The sequence below is a fragment of the Eutrigla gurnardus genome (genome assembly GCF_963514095.1).
Source record: "Eutrigla gurnardus genome assembly, chromosome: 14".
Classification (NCBI taxonomy): domain Eukaryota; kingdom Metazoa; phylum Chordata; class Actinopteri; order Perciformes; family Triglidae; genus Eutrigla; species Eutrigla gurnardus.
The window spans coordinates 4,210,360-4,230,304 of record NC_139937.1 but is presented as its reverse complement, the minus strand read 5'-3'; the positions used below and the strand labels follow the sequence as shown (position 1 = coordinate 4,230,304).

Sequence of the window (19,945 nt, the reverse complement as noted above, 5' to 3'; positions counted from 1 at the left end):
CTCCTACTTAGGAAAAGTTAAGTGAGCATCTTTATGCTCTTCAGACGTTGAACCCATTGCAATTTCTTCAGCAGGACATGTTTCAGCTTTAGCCTCAAGAGTCAAAGTCTCCTGAGAACATAATGTGTCGACAAAGCTGAACATAACTGAGATCTGGCCAGTTCATGTCTACATAATACAACATTTAATGATGCTGAGAGATGCTCCCATCTCCCGTCTTTCTCCGAGGACGCGCGCGCGCCTGCCGGTGCAAAGATGCGCGTGTGACGACAAAAAAACAAACGCAGGACCCGTTCTCGTTCTCTCTCTCTCTCTCTCTCTCTCTCACACACACACACACACACACACACAAACCAAGACACGGATCTACCTCTCAGGGTGACATTACAGGCGGGTCAGACCTGAATAACCCAGGTCTGCGCGGATTTAACTGCACGGAGGTAAGTGTGTGTTTGTGTGTGTGTGTGTGTGTGTGTGTGTGTGTGTGTGTGTGTGTGTGTGTGTGTGTGTGTGTGAGTGAGTGTGTGTGTGTGTGTGTGTGTGTGTGTGTGTGTGTGTGTGTGTGTGAGTGAGTGAGTGAGTGAGAGAGTGAGAGAGTGAGAGAGTGAGTGAGTGAGTGGGTGAGAGAGAGAGAGAGAGAGAGAGAGAGAGAGAGAGAGAGAGAGAGAGAGAGAGAGAGGCTTGGCTTATTATCTCAGAAAGAGCCCGGTCTGGTCCTCCCACCGGTGTCTGCCTATTTATACAACGGTAGCCGTGGGTGGTGATAGCAGGACGCGACTGGGACAGAGAGACATCACAGCGCGGTAAGAGAGCGTGTTCTCGGTCGAGCTGAGCGGATGCGTTTGACCTAAATTCCGCAGTGACGGTGACACAGCCGCATGTCGCATGTGCTCCTTGTGACATCTGGGATGCTGCAAGGACCGCTGCTCGGAGTCGGCAGCGTGTATAGTGGGAGGTTCAGCCCGTGAGGATGATGCGTGACTGCTACATCATCCAGCTTCTCCAGCAGCTTGTACTGCACACGTGTATCCTACTATATAAACTGTATATATATACACTATCTCGCGATGATTTGGAGAGGACCACGTTTTGTAACTAACCTTGCAGGCTGCTGCGTGCAGATTAGCGCAAGTTGGGAAGGTGAAGCTGTAGCTGTGGCCTGCGGAAAATCAGACGCACCTTTCAAACAAAGCCTATATTTCCAATCATGGTTTCTAAACTAACAACAGAATTACATTGGCCACACTCGTTTAGCTGCATTTGTTCTGCATATACTAGGTAGGTATTATGGTATAGGCTCCCCCACAATACCCCGGACACTATGTTCTAGAAAAGTATGGTCCGTCCTCTCCATGCTGCACAACGCGCGCATATAGGCGCATGAAAGGAAGGAAGCCAGTTTAAACAAACTCACAAAAACCTAACAACAATCATGGCAATATTTCTATAAATGTCGCATTTTACCTGTGGATGTGTTGGGTTTCTTCCCAGGTAAAGCAGATTGGATGGTCTGTGTTTTACTTTAGCATGAACGATTTCATTAAATGTAAAATACTAATAATACACAGATATAGCCTATGCTCATTGTTTTCTTCTGCATCTATTCCCATTTTCTCAAAAATATAAAATGATACTGTGAAACAATATGATGCAACATAAAGTCACTTAATGCAAAAACAGTAAATTACAGAATAATCCTACTATAATAATCCTACTATGGTTTATTGAGAAGCACTGCATGTAAATCGACACTTCTGCTGTGCAATTAAATCATCTCTAAATCATTGTTTTATGATACATGCTGTTTAACGGTGGAACATTTTGTCAAAGACCAGTCTAATATCAAATTAGAATACGTTATTGTGCATTAGATGACATCTACTGAAATCCAATTAAAAGAAGATTTGTATTTAATTTGGGTACAAACTTATTTCAGTGAAAACATAAAACTGTTATGACTGTAAACATGAATTGACCAGCGGCAAAAAAATACCAGTATCAGTCTACCAATGGGGGCAGTAAATTCTCCAAACAGGTCAGGCAATGTGTGAAATCCCACTGCTTTCAGTGAAAAGGGTAAACAAGCCAACGACCAAAGACAACCGGTAACAGACACAGGTCAGACAGGGGGGGTTATTGGCAGCAGGCATGTAAGACAATGGCAGTGTGGGCAGTGTTTTGGTTGAAGTATGAAACTGGGGCAAGTGGGCACTGTTTGCTGTGGCTGGTGGGTAATGTTTTGGCGGGAGTGTGTGCGAGTGTGTGCGTGGTGGCGGCGGTGGGTGGCTATGAGAGGAGGAGCTCTGTCCACATGCCAGGACCACATTCTCACCCTGTTACTGTTGAAAGGGGCGGTAAAGACATAAACAGGCCCAGTGGGATTAGGGCCCAGTGATCAGGGGGAATTTGCTGCCCGGCGGGCACACAATGGCACTGTGGCATAACACAAACACACACTACACATGCGGCAACGGCAACGTTTCACAACAGACTCAAGCCTACATAAATCTGATTAGAACTCCCTTTTGTTTGGGAAGCGGCGCTGGGGTTTACCGAGGCTAGCCTCGCCGCGGGCCATGTTTGATAGAACGGGGGGGGGTGTGGACGTTGGCGGGGCGGCAAAGAAAAAAGCTGGGGGCACGCTGTGTTGTGGCGGGGTGTTTCCACGTGTGTGAAGCCCCAGACAGACAGGGAGGGCCGTGGCTGTGTGTGGAAGCACAATAACAGGATGAAGAACGCTTCTTACCCCGTTCAGTGTGTGTGTGTTTGTGTGAGAGAGTCAGCCATGATGGTGGATGGAGACAGGATCTAAGCTAACATGAGACAACAACAACATTGGCAGACACAAAGACAGCGAGCCAGTTTGAACCTGTACAAATAATCTGACTCAGACACATGGAAGCAGGGGGGACAGAGCACAGACCGCCTGCTGCTTTTAGTGGAGTATCAAATGGACAGCTACAGACTTTCTGGAACTTTCTTCTCATTTCTATCATTCCTCCTCAGTGCCGGCTCTGGCCCAGGCTGCAGCCATGCCTCTTCTGGAAGAGACCACTTTACCACAAGAGCACCCACCCACTGTCCCCGTGGTCATCATAGGTAAACATTTTGCTCTTAACCTCTTGATCTTTAATGGTTTCACATAGTTACTCAAACTTGGCCCAAATCCTTCACACATACAATCTTAAGAGCATCTTTCTAAATCTAACTTGTGTGCTCCTTTGTGATGCTAATCCTCAAACTGGGGTCTATTTTTAGGCAATGGCCCATCAGGCATTTGTCTATCTTACCTACTGAGTGGACACAAGCCCTACCTAGATACAGCAACTGTCCACCCAAATCCAATACTATACAGGAAACTGCAGGAGACCAACCAGCTATCCATCACTGAACAGGTAAACTCACCTACAAATTCCTTGCACATGCAGATTTAATGACAGTCACTCAAGTGTCATGAAGGGGTTTGTCTCTTGCAGGATCTAGAATATTTGAGTGAAGGTCTAGAGGGGAGGTCAAGGAACCCTGTCGCTGTTCTTTTTGACACACTTCTGCACCCCAACGCTGACTTTGGCTATGAGTTCCCCCCTGTCCTTCAGTGGAGGAGGGACAAGCAGCAACACATCCCACATCTGGTGCTGGGGAGGGCAACGCCTGGAGGTGCTTGGCATGTAAGTTAGGAGGTTTAGTCTGCTGCCACACTGTTGTAACTATTCACCTTTTCCCCCCTAGTCAATCGTTTTGTTCTCTGACCTTGCATTTTCCCTACCCTCTCTTCTTCCCTTAGGCAATGGAAGGCTCAATGCTCACTATTAGTCTTGGCATTTGGATGGAGCTTCCCGGGGTTAACTACAGGGACTTGACCAATGGGAAACGCAGGTACTGAGAGAGGTTGATAGCAAAGAAATGGCTACAGTCATTAAATCTGTGCTACTATATTCCTCATCATCTGTCTCTTCTCTCTAGGGACGTAACCAGTGACAGAGCCACCCCAGAGGAGATCTCATCCTATTACCGTAACTATGTGAAGCTAAAGGGCCTTCAGAAGAATTTTGTTGACAACACCTATGTGACCTCTGTCCAGAAACTCTGCCGGGGGCACGAGGGGGAAGGTCTGGAAAATGGACACAGTGTTCAAGGAGATGGAGGGGTGGGAGATGGTGGAAAAGAAGGCTTTGAGGGAAATGGAGTTGAGTGTCTAAACAATGGAGGAGGGGGGGCTCTCTGGGAAGTAAGGGGATACCAACAGGTGCAAAACGACACTCATGTCCCATTCTCTCTGTTTGCTGAGAACGTAGTTCTGGCCACCGGTGCGTCAGATTCGCCGGTTCGATTAGGTGCAGAGGGGGAGGACCTACCATTTGTATTTCACAGCATCTCAGACCTGGGTTTGGCCGTTAGCCGAAGAAAACTGGATATGAACTCTGATCCGGTTTTAATTGTAGGTGCTGGTTTAAGTGCTGCAGATGCAGTTCTGTGTGCCTGTAACAGCAACATCAGAGTGCTGCATGTCTTTCGTAAGAGCGTAGATGACCCAGATCTCATCTTCAAACAGCTGCCCAAGACCTTGTACCCAGAGTACCACAAAGTCTACAACATGATGTGCTCTCAGACATACGCAAACGTGGCTCCCTGCTCCGCTTCAAACAGACCCCAGGCAGTAAGTATTGCCTCTTCAGTATGTGCCAAGATGTGCCCAAAGCCCCAACTTGCGGCTGGTAATGCCAGTGTCAGCCTGTTTCCTGACTACACCAGTTTCCCTGAACACTGCGTGGTCTCCTTCCAGTCTGACATGAAGTGTTTGCTGCAGGGGAATAACTCTCTCAAGGCATTCAAGATCTCCATGGCCCTAGTGTTGATAGGGACCAACCCAAACTTGTTTTTCTTGAAGGGGCAAGGCCAGTACCTGGGTCAGGATCCAACGAAACCCATCTCCTGCACGCAGAACCCAATTGACATCCACCCCTACACTTTTGAGTGTACAAAGGAGCCAGGTCTGTTTGCCATGGGCCCGTTGGTGGGAGACAACTTTGTACGCTTTTTGAAGGGTGGCGCTTTAGGCATCGCCTCATGTCTGCTGAAGAGACTCAAGAAGAAAGGGAAGCTCATCAGCAATGGAGGGAATAACTTCATTTGAAAACAAGAGGGGAAAAGAGCAGTACATGTTGGACGAAGGGCACAGATTTCAAGCACTCTTACCAACTGATAAGTTAATATTTTTAAATCATTTAGGCAGTGATGTCTCACATCAAAGCTGAGGCATTTTTTACAACTTTCTGAGACCAAAATGACAATGGATGTACACTAATTCGTTTCTAAAGAAACAAGACAGATTTCAAGAGTCTTGTCTTACTTCATAAGAAGTCCCCAGAAGTCCAAGCTGCCATGTGCTGATGTTTTCTAGTCAATCTGTAACCTCACAACTGAATGGGACCTTATTTTCATCAGGGTTATTTATTTGTTCACCATGTGTCTTTCAATCCCTTTACTAGCAGCAGTTAAAAGTAGAGGCCACTGCTTATTCTCCATGCAACGCATAGTTGTGTAGGTGGCGGACAGTCGGGACAGTCGCAGAGCAAAGTTTGGCCCTGCTTACAAAGTAACATTCATCTTAAATCTAAGATAAGTGGTGAGTGTTTGCAATAGTGGATGCACACAAGATTGATCTCAGAATGTGTAACCCAACAAGTTCACAGATAAGCAATCTTCATGTTCCTGATTATTCTGAGCCTACCATTTTTTTTTAAACTTCAGAGGATTCTTTGTTAAGCTGCTATTGTAAAGTATTTGGAGCCATATACCTAAAAAAAAGTGAGAAAAGTCTACTAAATCTGAACTGTTATAGTGCTACTGAAAGGCTTTCTATGCAAATAATTTACCTTGCAGATCTGAATGTATTCTTGGATACCCATTGCCACTTTTACTGTTTGGATTCAAGTATCCTGCCAAAGGATATTGTCATTAAACAATCGTCCTGGTGTTTTATTATTATAATTATTATTATATTTTTAGTTTCCACACAGTATGAACATCTTCATATAGATAACAGTGAACATTCTGGTAGTTTAAAATAAAGACTAAAAACACAATCTTTGAAAAGGTCTTTGAAAGATTGTGAATGTTCTCCCATTTGGCAGCCAACTTTCAATTGTGAGACATGGAAACTTCTCAGTAAATGAGCCCATGCTTAAAATTGTGTTACCTCACAATTATACATTTAGACAAAATAATGACACTGAGAGGGTTCTTTAGCAATAACATAATGATTAGAAAATGGGATAAAACAAGAAACGCCAGTATGGTCCTATTATTTAATAATTGCCGTATACTTCATGACTGGAATATCTAGAAAAAGTGACACAATTCTTGCCTTTGGAATCCATTTAACTAAACGCAACAATTACAACACCACACAGCTCTAGTTTGTTTATTGCAACACTTTGAACCCTGTGTAGGGCATTTTTTTCTTCTTCTGCCCTATTCAATACATTTATGTAGTCAGAGTCAGTGTTGGGAGGGAAATTAATTACTAAAATAACACATTACTGTAGTCACATTATATTTTCAACTAACAAAGATAGTTTCTAACACATTCCTGTATACGTTTTGGAAATATAACAGTTTTAACTAGCGAAAATGTTGTGTTAAATATTGAATTGCAGCTAAATTATTCCTTTGCTTTTTTTCCACTGATTTCTGAATATTGTTTTGATATGAATCTTAAACATCTGCATGCAGGCATGAACCATTGCCTAGCAGCAGCTGCTGTTAGCAGAAGACAGAAAAGTGTGGGAAGGGTACATTTATCTGCTGCAGAGACTGGGTGACTCAAAAGTGGAGATGACTCTTATTATGGTCGAGGGCAGACATTACAGTCCACCACTTTTAACTCCAAGAGCAATCTGCCTTCTTAATGAAGCACCAACAGGTTTATTGTGTGTCCATCAATTTCCTATTTAGTACAGATTTCAATTGGATTTTAGGGAGCAATTTGCTAGTACCCAGCTGAAAATTTGCTTTAATCACAAAATAATAAGTAAAAAATAATCACATTGAAATTTAGAGAACTGATGCTTAAGGTCAGTCTCCTTTGGTTCTTTGCTGCCCATTTTGTTACTCCACAATTCATGCCGACTGCTGAGTCCACTCTCAACTCTGCCAACAATACGTGGCACTGGCCTTGAATATGAAGAGACAGGTGGGCTTTAAGTAAGGTCCATAAATGTTTTGGCATGACAACGACCTATCCGAACAGTTTCAGATCTGTAAAAGTGCCTGTAGGCTCATCGGAGATTCTTTAAGAAACAACAACTTGAATATCTCTTAAGTTTCCAGCTAAAACCAGGACATTTGGTCTTAACTTAAAAAACGAAGGAATAGCTGCTTTCAGCATTAAGAGTTATAATGCTCTCTTGTACCTGAAACTGAAGAGTTTTTCATGTTTTGTATGGCGCATTTTTTTTTTTATTATTATTGACAAATAAAAAAAACCCTGAACACGAGACTCTGTTATTACATTGCTTGCCGTCAGTGGCCTAATTACAGACATTTCTAGATAGAACAGGAGGAACAATAATACAAAACACTGACAGAGATTTTCGATCATTTCAGCAGTTATGAAACAGTTATAGTTGAAATGCAGACATCAGGAGTTATCGATACAATTATCTCTGGAGTTTTTTTTATACGGTGTTGATAGAGTTGGACATACACCCTGTGCCTGTAGGACTTTAAGATGAAGGTATTTCATCTTCTCCTGGTTAGTTTGGTGGGGTTGTACCTAAAGACACACAAACAGAATAGATTTCATCTCATAGGTCCTTCCATGTCAGAATAGGCTTTTAACATTCCTCATGGATCATTCCTCAATGTCAATAGAGGCATTTGGAGCAAACAATAAAAACAGCCTAAATTAAGCGCTGTAAAATGAGGACAGTTGTTTGAACAGCTTTAAAGCAAACATGCTTCCTATAAACCGCGTCTGGAAACATCGTTTAGACCTACCAAAAAAATACCGGATTGTTTTCTTAGCAGCAGAGTCTGTTCCCCGGATACGCATGACTGACTGAGCATGAATCAGTGATCAAACAGCTCACACTCACACTCACACACACACACACACACACACACACACACACACACACACACACACACACACACACACACACACACACACACACACACACACACACACACACACACACACACACACACACACACTCTTTTCTGCTTAGTCAAAGAAAACATGGTAGAGACAGCAGCAGCACCAGCTTACATCACCTCTGTTGCCCTGGCAACCACTGTGACGAAAGAAATCCTATGTTCTGATTGGTTAAACTGAAGCTACAGTGGCCCCACATTCATAATTCTCAGTCAATTATATAACGTCTGCACCCGATTATAATGACGGAGGCTATAAAGACAGAATCTTAATTTTATCTTGATTAGCATATTAACTGGAACCAAGCTCGTCTATTACAAGGGACATCATGTTAATTTCGGGTTCTACCCTAATGTCAATGTCCAGGAGAAACACACCACTTGGTCAACAGGGGCAAACGTAGCTCTTTCTAGCCTCTCACGAGGTGTAAATCAGAAAGAGAGATACAGGAGAAACATTTATACCTGCCTGGCCAAACAAAAAGGGGAACATTATAGAAAAGTCGCAGGATAACATGAACATCAACTGTAGATACTTCCTCAGTTAAATCCACAATATGATTTCTTCTTTTGTATTTTACACAATGCATACCAGATAACACACACATTGTGACCTGAGTGAAGACTTTATGCTGTTGAATGACATTTGCTATTTGGAATTCAATTTACAGATATTTTTCTTTCTTTGACTACAGATTATTGGTGTAGGGGGTGAAAATAAGACTTTTTATTATTTTTATACATAGTTTTATTATTTTTGAAAATTTCTTCAAAACTTTCTATTCACAAGCTTTCTTTTAATGTTATCATTATATTATTAAGTCATGCTGAGGGTTGTATCTTTTTCAAAGCTGTTTTTCCCATACTAGAAAGCTTACAAGGGGCTTTAGGGCGACTAAGTTCAGGGGGAACAAAGCTGCCACACATCTTACAGAAAATTAAATTCAGTTTCTCACCTAAAGAGGTCATCTCCAACACTCTCATCCCGTCTGCTCCGACGCTGGTCCTACAACAAACACATGCTCAAATCATGAATGTGAGGCTCAGACGGATCACAGACAGATAAGAGAGGCAGAGTGACGATAGTACCTCAGCTACATCTTTCAGCCATTCATCCAGATCAGAGTTTTTGCCCCTGTTGTGAACCAGGAGGTCAGATCCTCCAATGATGTCGGGTGAGTCCCCTGCACCCGGCACACGGATCTGTCACATGCACATAAGTGCATTTATATGAAAAAAGAAAAAATTACTCTTTGCATGAGACAAACTTTCTTGGAATTCATTTTTTGTGCTTTGTGATGAGATCATAGAGTCTATGGGTGTCATTAGAGTTTTTACTGTACTGTATGTATCTGTCTATATGCATTTATTCTTTCTTTTAAAACAGGTTATATAGAAACTTAAATCATTAAGTCCTCACAGCAAAATGCTCCCAAATCCTGTGCTCTATATTTCAGTTTACAGTGGGTTTCTTTTGTGTAAATTGCATCATAATCTGACCTTCCGGAAACATTTGAAGTTCTTTGTGGAGCTGTTGCTCTGCAGCCTCTGTGGTTTGGTTTGGGGGGCAGCGACAGTTAGAGATCTAAACTCCACTAGCAGCAGCTTTTTAGGAAGGTCTTCATTGATCTTTGACTCCTGAAAACAAGATTAATAAGTCAATGTTTGTCTGATGGACAGTTAATATTTTACAATTTTTGGTTTCTTGCAGTTCAGACTGAATGGTTCTCAAAGCCATGTAGCTGACCAACAAATGAATAATCAGATAACAATAGTTGGGTGATGTGCTTTTTTTGTAATGTGTGTTGATGTGTGAAATGCTCCGCATATGTCCCGGGCTTTAGAATAATAGAAACATGGAAAGTCTCATTTTGACATATAAATGTATCTAGAAAATAAGGCATCAAAATGAGGAAGAGAGAGCAAACTCACAACAACGGTACAAACTTACTTGGACCTCCTGTTTGATTGTAACAGGTTTCAGGGGGGTCTTATTCTCTTCTTTAGGCTGGCAAATATCTACTTTGAGTAGTTCTGAATCCTGCAGGAATAATAAGGATGATAAATGTGTGATAATAGTGAAATAAAGTTGGCTTTAAAACTGAGAAATGAAGCAATATGTTCTGAGACAGTTTACATTTTCATTTCTTTACTGGGTGAACAAAAGAACAGTGACGGTAAATCCTCACCTCAATGAAAGAAGCCTCATCTTCTTCAAAAGGCTGTATGTCTTGACCTGTAATGACAGATGACCCCTTGGCAGGTTTGCTGGACTTCGTTTTCTTGTTTTCTAAAGGAAGAAGCACCTTCTCTGGGACAACGTGCCGGTCACATTTTTGAGTCTTTTCTCTTTCATGGCCATCCTGTGGTCTCTGGTTCTTTGCATTTTCTTCAAGGTGGAGACGTTGTCTCTTGCTTGAAGACGAAGCCTCCACAGTATTTAAACCTTGTTTCAGTTCGGTTGAACTGTGCATAATTAGCTGTGCTTGCTGGCCTTGATTTCTCGATGGTTGCTCATCAAAGAAGTCCATATCCTCAGACATTATAGACTCAAGTTCATCCATCTTCATCTCTCCTTCCATCTCCTTCCTCTTTCTACACCGTGGCTCCTCCTTGAAGTCCATATCCTCAGACATAAGAGACTCAAGTTCATCCATCTTTATATCTTCTTCCATCTCCTTCCTCTTTCTACACCGCGGCTCCTCCTTGACAGTGCGGGAGACTTTGTCTGCCTCTGACCGTCCAACAAAAAGGTCAGCTGCTGACCCCAGTGAGGTCTGGGATGTTGCTGCAGGGACTCTGTCTGAACGTGAGGAGGTTTCTTTCAATGTGGCTGCAGTGTTTGGTGCCTGTATGCTGACGTTTGACTCCAGTGCAGGCCGCTTCGGCTCCGACACGACAGTGAACAGCTCGTCCTCCAAAGGCCTTGATGACGGGATGAAACAAAGAGAAGGGTAACAATAGACATTCAGCTTACATTGTTGCCACTCAAAAGGTGTGTATATTGTCATTGTGTTAATCAATTGTACAGTTAGTACACTATGTTACTACCAACATGCAAAAACACTGATATGGTCCTCTTCCCGTTTTGAAGAGCAGTGTTACCTTTTCTTGTTGACCGTTTGAAAGAAATTTGTCAGAGTCGACTGTTTCTGTGGGGAAACTTGTGCAGGGGGTTTTGGTTTCTGAGGAGATTGCTTCTGTAGGAATGTCTTCCTGCCACTATCCGTCCTGGGAAGGGAGGGCCTGACGCCACTACTGCCTGCAGCTGCAACTGCAAAGACATGGATTGATTGGTTACAGCATTAAAGCATTCAGCTGATGTTCCTACCATAAGAGCCTTATTAGCAACATCTCTGATGTTACGATTCTTTTCACTAGGCCGCTCCTGAATACACTTCAGAACACAAACAAAGCTAGCAAATGAAGCCAACACCACAATAAACAATTTAACTGAAATGTATTACAGCCAAAATATATTACAATGGAGGAGGATCTCTAAGGTAAGGTCTGTTGTTCAAGTGCCTTACTTTTAGGGTTGTCACGATACCAGAATTTCAGTAGTCGATACCAATACCTGTGAATTTCCACGATTCTCGATACTAATTCGATACCACAATTAAAAAAAAAAAAACAACAGGACCCATGTACTTTTAAATTCACTAATTTATTGAAAACTGCTTCAAACTGTCAAGTATTTAACACCACTGTGCTTTAAGATCTTTTTGCACCGAATTTAAATTGCAGTACCAGCTGCCAACAGACCTATCCAGTATAAAAACAAACAATACTGTGCTTATAAATATGGTCATAACAATAGTCAACTATTTTACATTAAAAAAAGAACAGCAGTGGCCTATAGCCAGGTTTGACGTGCTTCCTCCTTTGGTCTGAAAACATCTGACGCACTTTTTGCATGTCAGCTTGTTTGAATCAAGAATTGCTCAGGATTCATCCGCCTCGAATGCAAATATTATATTATTATAATATTTATTTATAATATTATATTATATTCCACACGCGACTCTTCGCACCTGTCTTGTCGACGAGCCGACGTGTTGTGCTTTCGCGCCCACCTGCTGAAGCCATTTTTTTCGAAGACGGCAAGTTTTCTTCTTCAGCGCCGCTTACTGCTCTGTGCTGCTCACACGCGTATACTGCCCCCGTCAGTTCCGCCAAGAATTGACACGGCTCGCCGAGTGAAAAGTTGTATATTCGGTTCTGACGTTACCAGAAAAAAGCAAGTATCGAATTATTTTTTTCGTGTCGGCATCGAATTGGTACCGAAGTATCGGTTCTTGTGACAACCCTACTTACTTTAATCAATTACAATTAAGAAATGATATGTTTATACAGTAAAGCTCTTTATTATGTTGCTGAGGAAAATTTCTTTGACAAAGATTTGAAAACAAAAAAGAAAGAGTGCACTCATATTGGTCTGGTATCTGTATATCTCAAGGCGTCAGCCATAGGACATCATTATCAAGAGATAAAAAGTTAGATGGGTGCATCCACCTGTCCATTTAGACTCAGGCTTCTTCCTCTGCGAGTCTGTGTTCTCTACAGTGTTGAGTGATGACCTCACTGTATCGGCCACGATGCTCTGAGTGGTTTCCTTCTGAGCTCCGGGTTTGGTTCCACAGAGCTGACTGTCGTTCAGGGTTTGCTTCTTCTCAGGAGTCTCACCAACCGCCATCACCCCTGTACCCTCACAGAGCTCCGTCCTGATGAAGTACAATTACACACGTCAGACAGGCTTCCTAGATCAATCAGAAGAAGTCAACTTTAACACATAACAGATGCATGTGTGCCAGCGCTCGGCGGTACCCTAGTGATGGCTCGGTGTTAAGTGCATAAGCTGTGATGTTCTGAGATGCTGCAGGCAACACAGTCTCATCCACCGCCACGCTCTGTGACAGCGAAGCACTCGGGATTCTGGGTTCCACCTTTAGTTTTGACTCTAAAACGCAAACAAAGAGAGAAACAATGAGAATTTTTTTTTTTTTAAATCTAAAAACAATAAAAGACAGCAGAAGGTACTATTCTGTGTGGTCACCCACCTGAGTCCGTTGTTAGACTGGATGGATTGCAGTACTTGTCACAGGAAGCATAGATGGCAGCCAAACCAATTTCAGACTCTATGATGATTCTGAGGCCTTTTCTGTGTCCGTGGAAAAAGCCGAATGAGTTTTAAAGTGTCCACAAATTATTGCTGTGACAAATAAATTGCCAAAATACACTTTTAATACACTTTTTTCTCCAGAAAAAAAAAATAGTTTGTGCAAACCTTTGAACAATGCTGTTGACGGAGTTTGACCACTCTGTGGCAGAGGAAGGAAGCAGAGTTTGGGTGCTGCCTGTGGTAAAATCAACCACGCAGCTCTGTGGAGACTCCAGCAGGTCCCGGGGCAATGAGCCCACCTCCAGCAGCTGGCTCCTGCCACCTCCAAAACTCACTGCTGCACTCAGGCGCTTAAACTGCAGACAACATAGCAGAGCATTACAGAACCGTGATTGTTGACAGCAGATCAGTGACGCAGGAGTGAGTTTACTGACAATACAATTCTCATAAAATGTTAGTCTGATTGAAGGCTCCAACCTTTGAGTGGCCATGAATAATTGAGTTATTGTAAAAGCATTTCTTCCAGATGAGATTCTATAATGCTGTCGTACTCATGTTCACTAGCAACTTCAAGCTTGGAAAATGCAGACAGTCACTCTAATCATAATCTGATAATAGTCAACTACAATATGCATTTCAGCTGATTCCTTATCTGTGTCGGGCACAACCCAAATTTGCCCCAGATAAAAAAACGACACCCTCTCGGTGGAGTGATGGGGGTTAACAAACACAGTTTACAAACATCCATAAGATAACAGACTTCATATGGTTGTGTCAAGATAGGTTTCTGGTTTCATAACCGGCATGACCTCTGGTGCACCTCACCTCAGCTGCAGGATTTCCATCCTGTATGATTCATAGCTGTGGTTATTCTAAACCTGCAAGCGTACAGTTTAGATGAAGCCAAAGATGCATCTGCGTTCCTTCATATCAAATGGATAACTAAACGGTGCAGGTACATGGCACAGGTAGCAGACACATTTAGACAAAAATAAGAAAATAATTCATCTAGATAATATCTTATCAAAAGTGAAAATAATCATTAGTTGCAGCTCTTGTAAGAAGCAGGCTCTCTGGAGCAGCAAGTCTCCCAGAGGATCTTTGGTCTGCCGGCTGCCTGGCAACTGATGTTCAGCTGATAAACAAGACACTGAAAAGTTCATTTGACTTTCCATCCATTCTGAAGCTAATGACAGAAAACTAAGCAGGGTAATAGGCCGATATACAGTACAGCCAATAACAAGTGTTCATTTCTATAACTCCTGTGTGTGTTTTGTTATCCTTTAATAACTGAGGAGGATGACTGCAATTATAACCGATCACCTGAAACCCTGCTATTCTGTGACCTCGTAGTTTGCACAGCACGAAAACAACAACAGGTCGTCACAAAGAAGGGAGTAGACCTACTTGTTTGGCACTGAGGAATATGAAGGTCTTTCCGGTGAAAAGCTGTTTGCGAACTGGAATCGCTCCAAGGTTAACATCCTCTTTACTCAAGCTGGGCTCATCGATCTCAGGGATGAACCTTAAAAACAACGGCAGAGATAGCAAAACAATGCTTGGTTCAGTCTGGCCTCTGATGTTCAGTTCATCCTCAATGTGCATACATAAGGAGGGATTGTGTTGTACCTCTCAGGTTTAGGAGGGGGTAATTTCTGCTGGACGGCCCTGCTGAGCTCTGAAAAGAACTCTGGCTTCACGATGGGACGACAGCATAGCAGAGCAGAAATAGTCTAATTAGGAAAACAAGAAGCACATCAAACATATGCTCAGGGACAAACACGTCACGTTTAACCACCTAATGAGAATCCAAAGACTGGTCCTGACCTTGATGGTGACTTTAGCAGTGGGCATGGCCAAATGGGTGCAGTCCTGAGTCCAGGTGTTGACCAGCTTTCCACCCAAAACCAACAGGGCCTGGGAGAGCGACGCCTTGCCATCATTGTCCAAACATGAGGAACACACCACTGATTTCTGATGGCCCACACTGAGATGAAGAAGTGATGATGACGGACAATCAAAATGCAACATGAAATTAATTTTAAATTGGATTGAGCATGTCCTGAGTCTGGGGAAAATAAAACTAGGTGTGAGTATTTACCTAAATTTGCTGTGGAAAACCCCAAAAGTGACATTGTCTCCTGACATCAGGTTCACTGGTGTGTTCTCTGTCAAGCGCTGGCTGTTGACAAATGAACCATACTTGGAAGTGTCCTTTAGAGTCAGGGTCTAGGAATACAATTCATAATCGCAAATCATGAAATTGTCCAACAGTTAAAAAAAAAAAAAAAAAAAAATGCACAAACACAAATACAGAAAAACACAGAGAATTCAGATAAATACAGATAAAAAGAAATATATATGTTAGAAGGGTTGGTTTTAATGTTCCAACAAGGTTAAGGGCATTGTGGTAGTGCAGAGAAAATGATTCCCCACAAAATTGCATATACAGGATCAGCATTTGTCCATTTTCTATGGTGCCATAGCACCACCTTCTGTGCAGAAGTGCCACCACACCAAAATAAATAATCTAGTTGGAACATGTTGGGTGATATGGTTAAATCATTATCTTGCCAATCCTGTAAATATTTAATCAATAACTAATATTAAACTATCTACTATACAAACTCTCTGCACTGTGACACGTGTATTTGCAAGCTAATCGTCATCGCACACACCCGCATGGTCAATACTGTGCTGCATACTGAGTATACGAGAAGTAACTTTGATTTGTTGTTCTCTTTAATATGTGTGACTTGGGTGCAGGATTTCCTCATGCATGATATCGTACATATGATGGGCTCAGTAAAAAGTTTCTGTGAATTGCACAGCAGATTCTGCTGAACACATTCAGTCCATTAAACAATGACATTTAAACTGCACATCATTACTTTCTCCCACCTGGTCAGTAGCAGTGAGGTGAGCGTGAGCCCTGCTGATAGACTGGTCGTTGGGTAGGACGATGTCACAGTTCTTGCGCCCCACCACATACTCTTTCCTGGTGACGAGATAGTGGGTCTCACCTGTGAGTGACAGGAGGCATGTTATGAACCATCTAATGTGAAAATCACAGACAGACCACCTAACTGTGGTTTTACAAACTCACCTATTTATGTGACAAGTTGAAAAAGAATATTAACTTCAGTGCATTTGAATTTTTTTACCTGATCATTCATGCTAATACTGGGCAGGCTGACTTGTATTTGGGCAGAAGATTTATCTGATCTGCATTTGCATGCTTTGTTTGTCTGAAAGTAGTATGATGAGTTGGCTCTTTAATGATGAGGGCTTTAAAAAAAATCTTAGCAACATAGATTCATAGAAAATGCATGGCAGCTGAGACAGAGAATGTTGTATCATATGATAAGACTTTTGTTATGGAAATTGAATGTTTTAACATTGTGTGTGTGTGTGTGTGTGTGTGTGCGTGCGTGCGTGCGTGCGTGTGTGTGTGTGCGTGCGTGCGTGTGTGTGTGCGTGTGTGTGTGTGTGTGTGTGTGTGTGTGTGTGTGTGTGTGTGTGTGTGTGTCGTATACCGAAAACTCGCTCACAACTTCCGGGCCTACATAAAATGATACGTGTTTGAATGGATGTGCGTCATGGCTAACAAATGTTTTCTACCTTTAGCGTTAACAGCTAACTTTAACCAGCTAGCTGCGTGCTAAGCTAGCGTCAAAGTGTCGACAGACAACGTTACCTCCAGGTTCCAGCGGTGTCAGTATCCACATGTTGTTGCTTCTTGTTGCCTTTCATATATTCAGACCGCCAGTGAATCAGAGATAAGGCAACACTTCACAGTCCAGTTACAACTTATCAACAAGGCGGACACTCACTCGGCGCGCCATCGTGACGTACAAACTCTGCGCCGCCACTGCTCGCTTTTCAAAATTAAAGTCTCGCACCTTCATTCACCAGAGGGTAGTGGATGTAGGACACATTATAATAATCTATCATATGTAAGTAATCTTGTTCAACAATCACGTGTGCTCTACAAGAGGAAATACAGTATCATTTTAAATGAGAAAAAGTGGTGGAAAGTACATTTACTCAAGTACTGTTGGCTTCTTACCAGTAAGTACTTTTGAGGTACTTGTATATATATTGTTTTTGAGCTTTTCAATTCCTTACTCTGTATGGCATTGCTCAATAGTAAAGCAAGCAAGTAATATGTTTAGTAAATAGGTAAATAACAAATAACATACATTTGACAAAACCAGAAATTAGACACAGCCTAGACACACAGTACATTTTTATTTAATTTTAAAACATGATTCAGAAACCATAAAGACATCAACAACAAACATTCACAACATGATTTAAAAATGTGAAATGACACATAAACAGAGTCATCAGATAATCCCTAGTTATTTGCAGATTTAGTTATTTATCACAACAAAATGCTATATTGCTATTTTGCATTAATTGCTGAACTCAAAATAAAGGATCATTGTCAGACTTCCACGGCTGGCCTGAAACCGGTCTGAGACGGCCTCGTCCCCAGAGGCATGGTAGTTTGTGATTGACTCTCATCACTGCAACACTCGTACAGGAGTCGGGTTTACGGATGATCTCACACCAGTCTGGATAGTCCACAGGTTGAGATCCACTGTAGGGAAGATCAGAGTTATATACGCTGCATCCAGAAAAGCTTTTGGCTGTGATTTATGATAAACTCACTGGTCACAGCATCCTACTCCAAAAGGCTGCATGCAGACACACTGGTAACAGTCACTGGTTATCCAGCTCTCTCCGATCCCGTACATCTGTCCCATGTGCTCACAGATCCCTGAACATTCAAAAAAATATCAGTTATTGTGATGTAGAACACAGTGGAGTTACTTGGGGAAAAGTAGAAATACTGTGTAAAATATACTCAATTACAATTGACAAATTGACAAACCCAATTACTATTCTTAGCAAATACAAATGATAAGGAATACTTTTAATATACTGTTATATCATTATACGTATTATATTATAGTTTTATTATGCCTATTATTACTGATGCAGCAGATCTGGATCGAGCCAATGGCAAATGGACCTGCATTTTATGGCAATTTTCTCAGTACATGCCAACACTTAACTTATACTGAACTACTTGACTTCTTTATTGCATGGTTTTTTAATATATAAATATGAATTGTATTTGATCAGTTTGGGCAAATCCTGAATGTGCAAAGTAATAGTGATTAGAACGGTCCAATAAATGTGGGGTAAAAAGTACAATGACTCGAAATATATAGAATCAGTATGAAGTATGATTAAATTAGTACCTCAAAAATATAATCAAATGATTTTCTATCTGGACATATGTACAAAACAAGCCTATAGAAAACATTATGTCCACTCACACATACATTACTGCACCTTTAGTGTTGAAGAAGCACTCGCCGCTGTTGTACGCAGAGAAACAAGGTACACTGGCACTCAGCAAGAACAGTAAAGCCAAAAGCGCTCCTCCTGCTGTGTCTGCCATTTCTGAAAGGTCGCAGGGAACAGGGTAAAAAATAAAAAATACACCCAAAACATAATAACCCAATGGGAGAAATTCCAGATTGTCAGTCTTACCTATTTCAAAGTTTCCACTATGTAATATATATTTTAAAAAAAAGCCCTTTCTTCTCTTTCAGCTCCTCTTGCTTTCACTCTCTCGTTTTTCTATGCTCTTCTTCCCTTTCGGCTCTCTCCGTCTCGTCTTCAGTGCCACTCTTGATCTGATGCTCTCTCTCCCTGTGGGCTCAGATATTTATACCGCACATCTTTATCTCCACTTTCTTCATTGCTATTTGTCCACCCCCCATCCCTTTGCCCACCCCCACTCATTAATTGCCTTCTATCTGCATGGGCACATACAGTATGCACACACACACACAAACACACGTGCATAAAAGCATTATTATTACAATGTCCGTCATTCCCTCTTGTGCTGCTTCACAGAGAACTGCCCTAGAGTATACAGTGTGCACGCTTTCAGATAACATTTGTCTCAGGGGGTGCCATTTGACCTTATCGGTAGATCTCACTGGTGACACCATCCATAGGACAAACGGCCAGTGGCCTTTTGTCCTACACAGTGTGACCCCTTGACCCCTGCTCAACATCCAGACGCATGTGTATTTTACTGAGACATCCAGTGGGGAAAAAAATGCCGAAAAGCTCATTTGAAAAAGGCCAAATCATTTGTTGAATCTGTATCATTATTAAATAATTTCTCTGACAACTGACTATCAAATTAACTGATGCACATCAATAGTTCATTCAATTTCATATCACGTCGGAAATGAGTTGTCAAGCAAATTGTGGTTTTACAGAGGTTTAATTTTCCTACAGAGAGGAATACATTTACATAGTCTTGTTTCCCTGCTGATGATTTATCTGTTAAATTGGATGTTATTTTGTGTTGGAGGAGGGTTTCAGTGTCTTTGTGCTGTTAGTTGTTTGAATAGACCACCCAGACTTCTGTGATAACATACTGTTGTGTGGACGCAGGCACACACACACACACACACACACACACACACACACACACACACACACGCACACACACACACACACACACACACACACGCAGACACACACACAGTTTCTTACTTTTAGAGATTTCAGGCTTACTACTCAGTCTATCAGCAGTGACACCAAATTAAGGTCACAGCTTTGACAACCGTC

The 19,945-nt window shown here is 42.0% G+C and overlaps 3 protein-coding genes across 3 annotated transcripts; 1 reads left to right on the top strand and 2 right to left on the bottom strand.

The window, feature by feature from the left end:
- The first annotated feature begins 700 nt into the window (after positions 1–700).
- osgin2 (oxidative stress induced growth inhibitor family member 2) lies at positions 701–6,272 on the top strand. Its single transcript, XM_084026239.1, has 6 exons — positions 701–803; positions 3,007–3,099; positions 3,259–3,395; positions 3,477–3,668; positions 3,785–3,876; positions 3,964–6,272. Exons 2-6 carry the CDS (start codon positions 3,033–3,035, stop codon positions 5,132–5,134), a joined length of 1,659 nt encoding a protein of 552 aa, XP_083882365.1. The 5' UTR covers positions 701–803; positions 3,007–3,032; the 3' UTR covers positions 5,135–6,272.
- Positions 6,273–6,997: 725 nt separating this feature from the next.
- nbn (nibrin) lies at positions 6,998–17,120 on the bottom strand. The gene is made up of 17 exons (XM_084026237.1): positions 16,977–17,120; positions 16,181–16,302; positions 15,381–15,508; positions 15,107–15,266; positions 14,909–15,012; positions 14,687–14,804; positions 13,445–13,635; positions 13,218–13,318; positions 12,985–13,117; positions 12,673–12,881; positions 11,263–11,431; positions 10,347–11,082; positions 10,109–10,198; positions 9,658–9,795; positions 9,247–9,360; positions 9,114–9,163; positions 6,998–7,777 (listed from the first exon to the last, which is right to left on the bottom strand). The coding sequence occupies exons 1-17, from the start codon at positions 17,005–17,007 to the stop codon at positions 7,744–7,746; spliced, it is 2,628 nt and encodes an 875-aa protein (XP_083882363.1). The 5' UTR covers positions 17,008–17,120; the 3' UTR covers positions 6,998–7,743.
- A 530-nt stretch (positions 17,121–17,650) lies between these two features.
- On the bottom strand, positions 17,651–18,989 carry LOC311024489 (prostate-associated microseminoprotein-like). The gene is made up of 4 exons (XM_084026911.1): positions 18,848–18,989; positions 18,647–18,757; positions 17,957–18,065; positions 17,651–17,885 (listed from the first exon to the last, which is right to left on the bottom strand). Exons 2-4 carry the CDS (start codon positions 18,753–18,755, stop codon positions 17,711–17,713), a joined length of 393 nt encoding a protein of 130 aa, XP_083883037.1. The 5' UTR covers positions 18,756–18,757; positions 18,848–18,989; the 3' UTR covers positions 17,651–17,710.
- Positions 18,990–19,945: the final 956 nt, after the last annotated feature.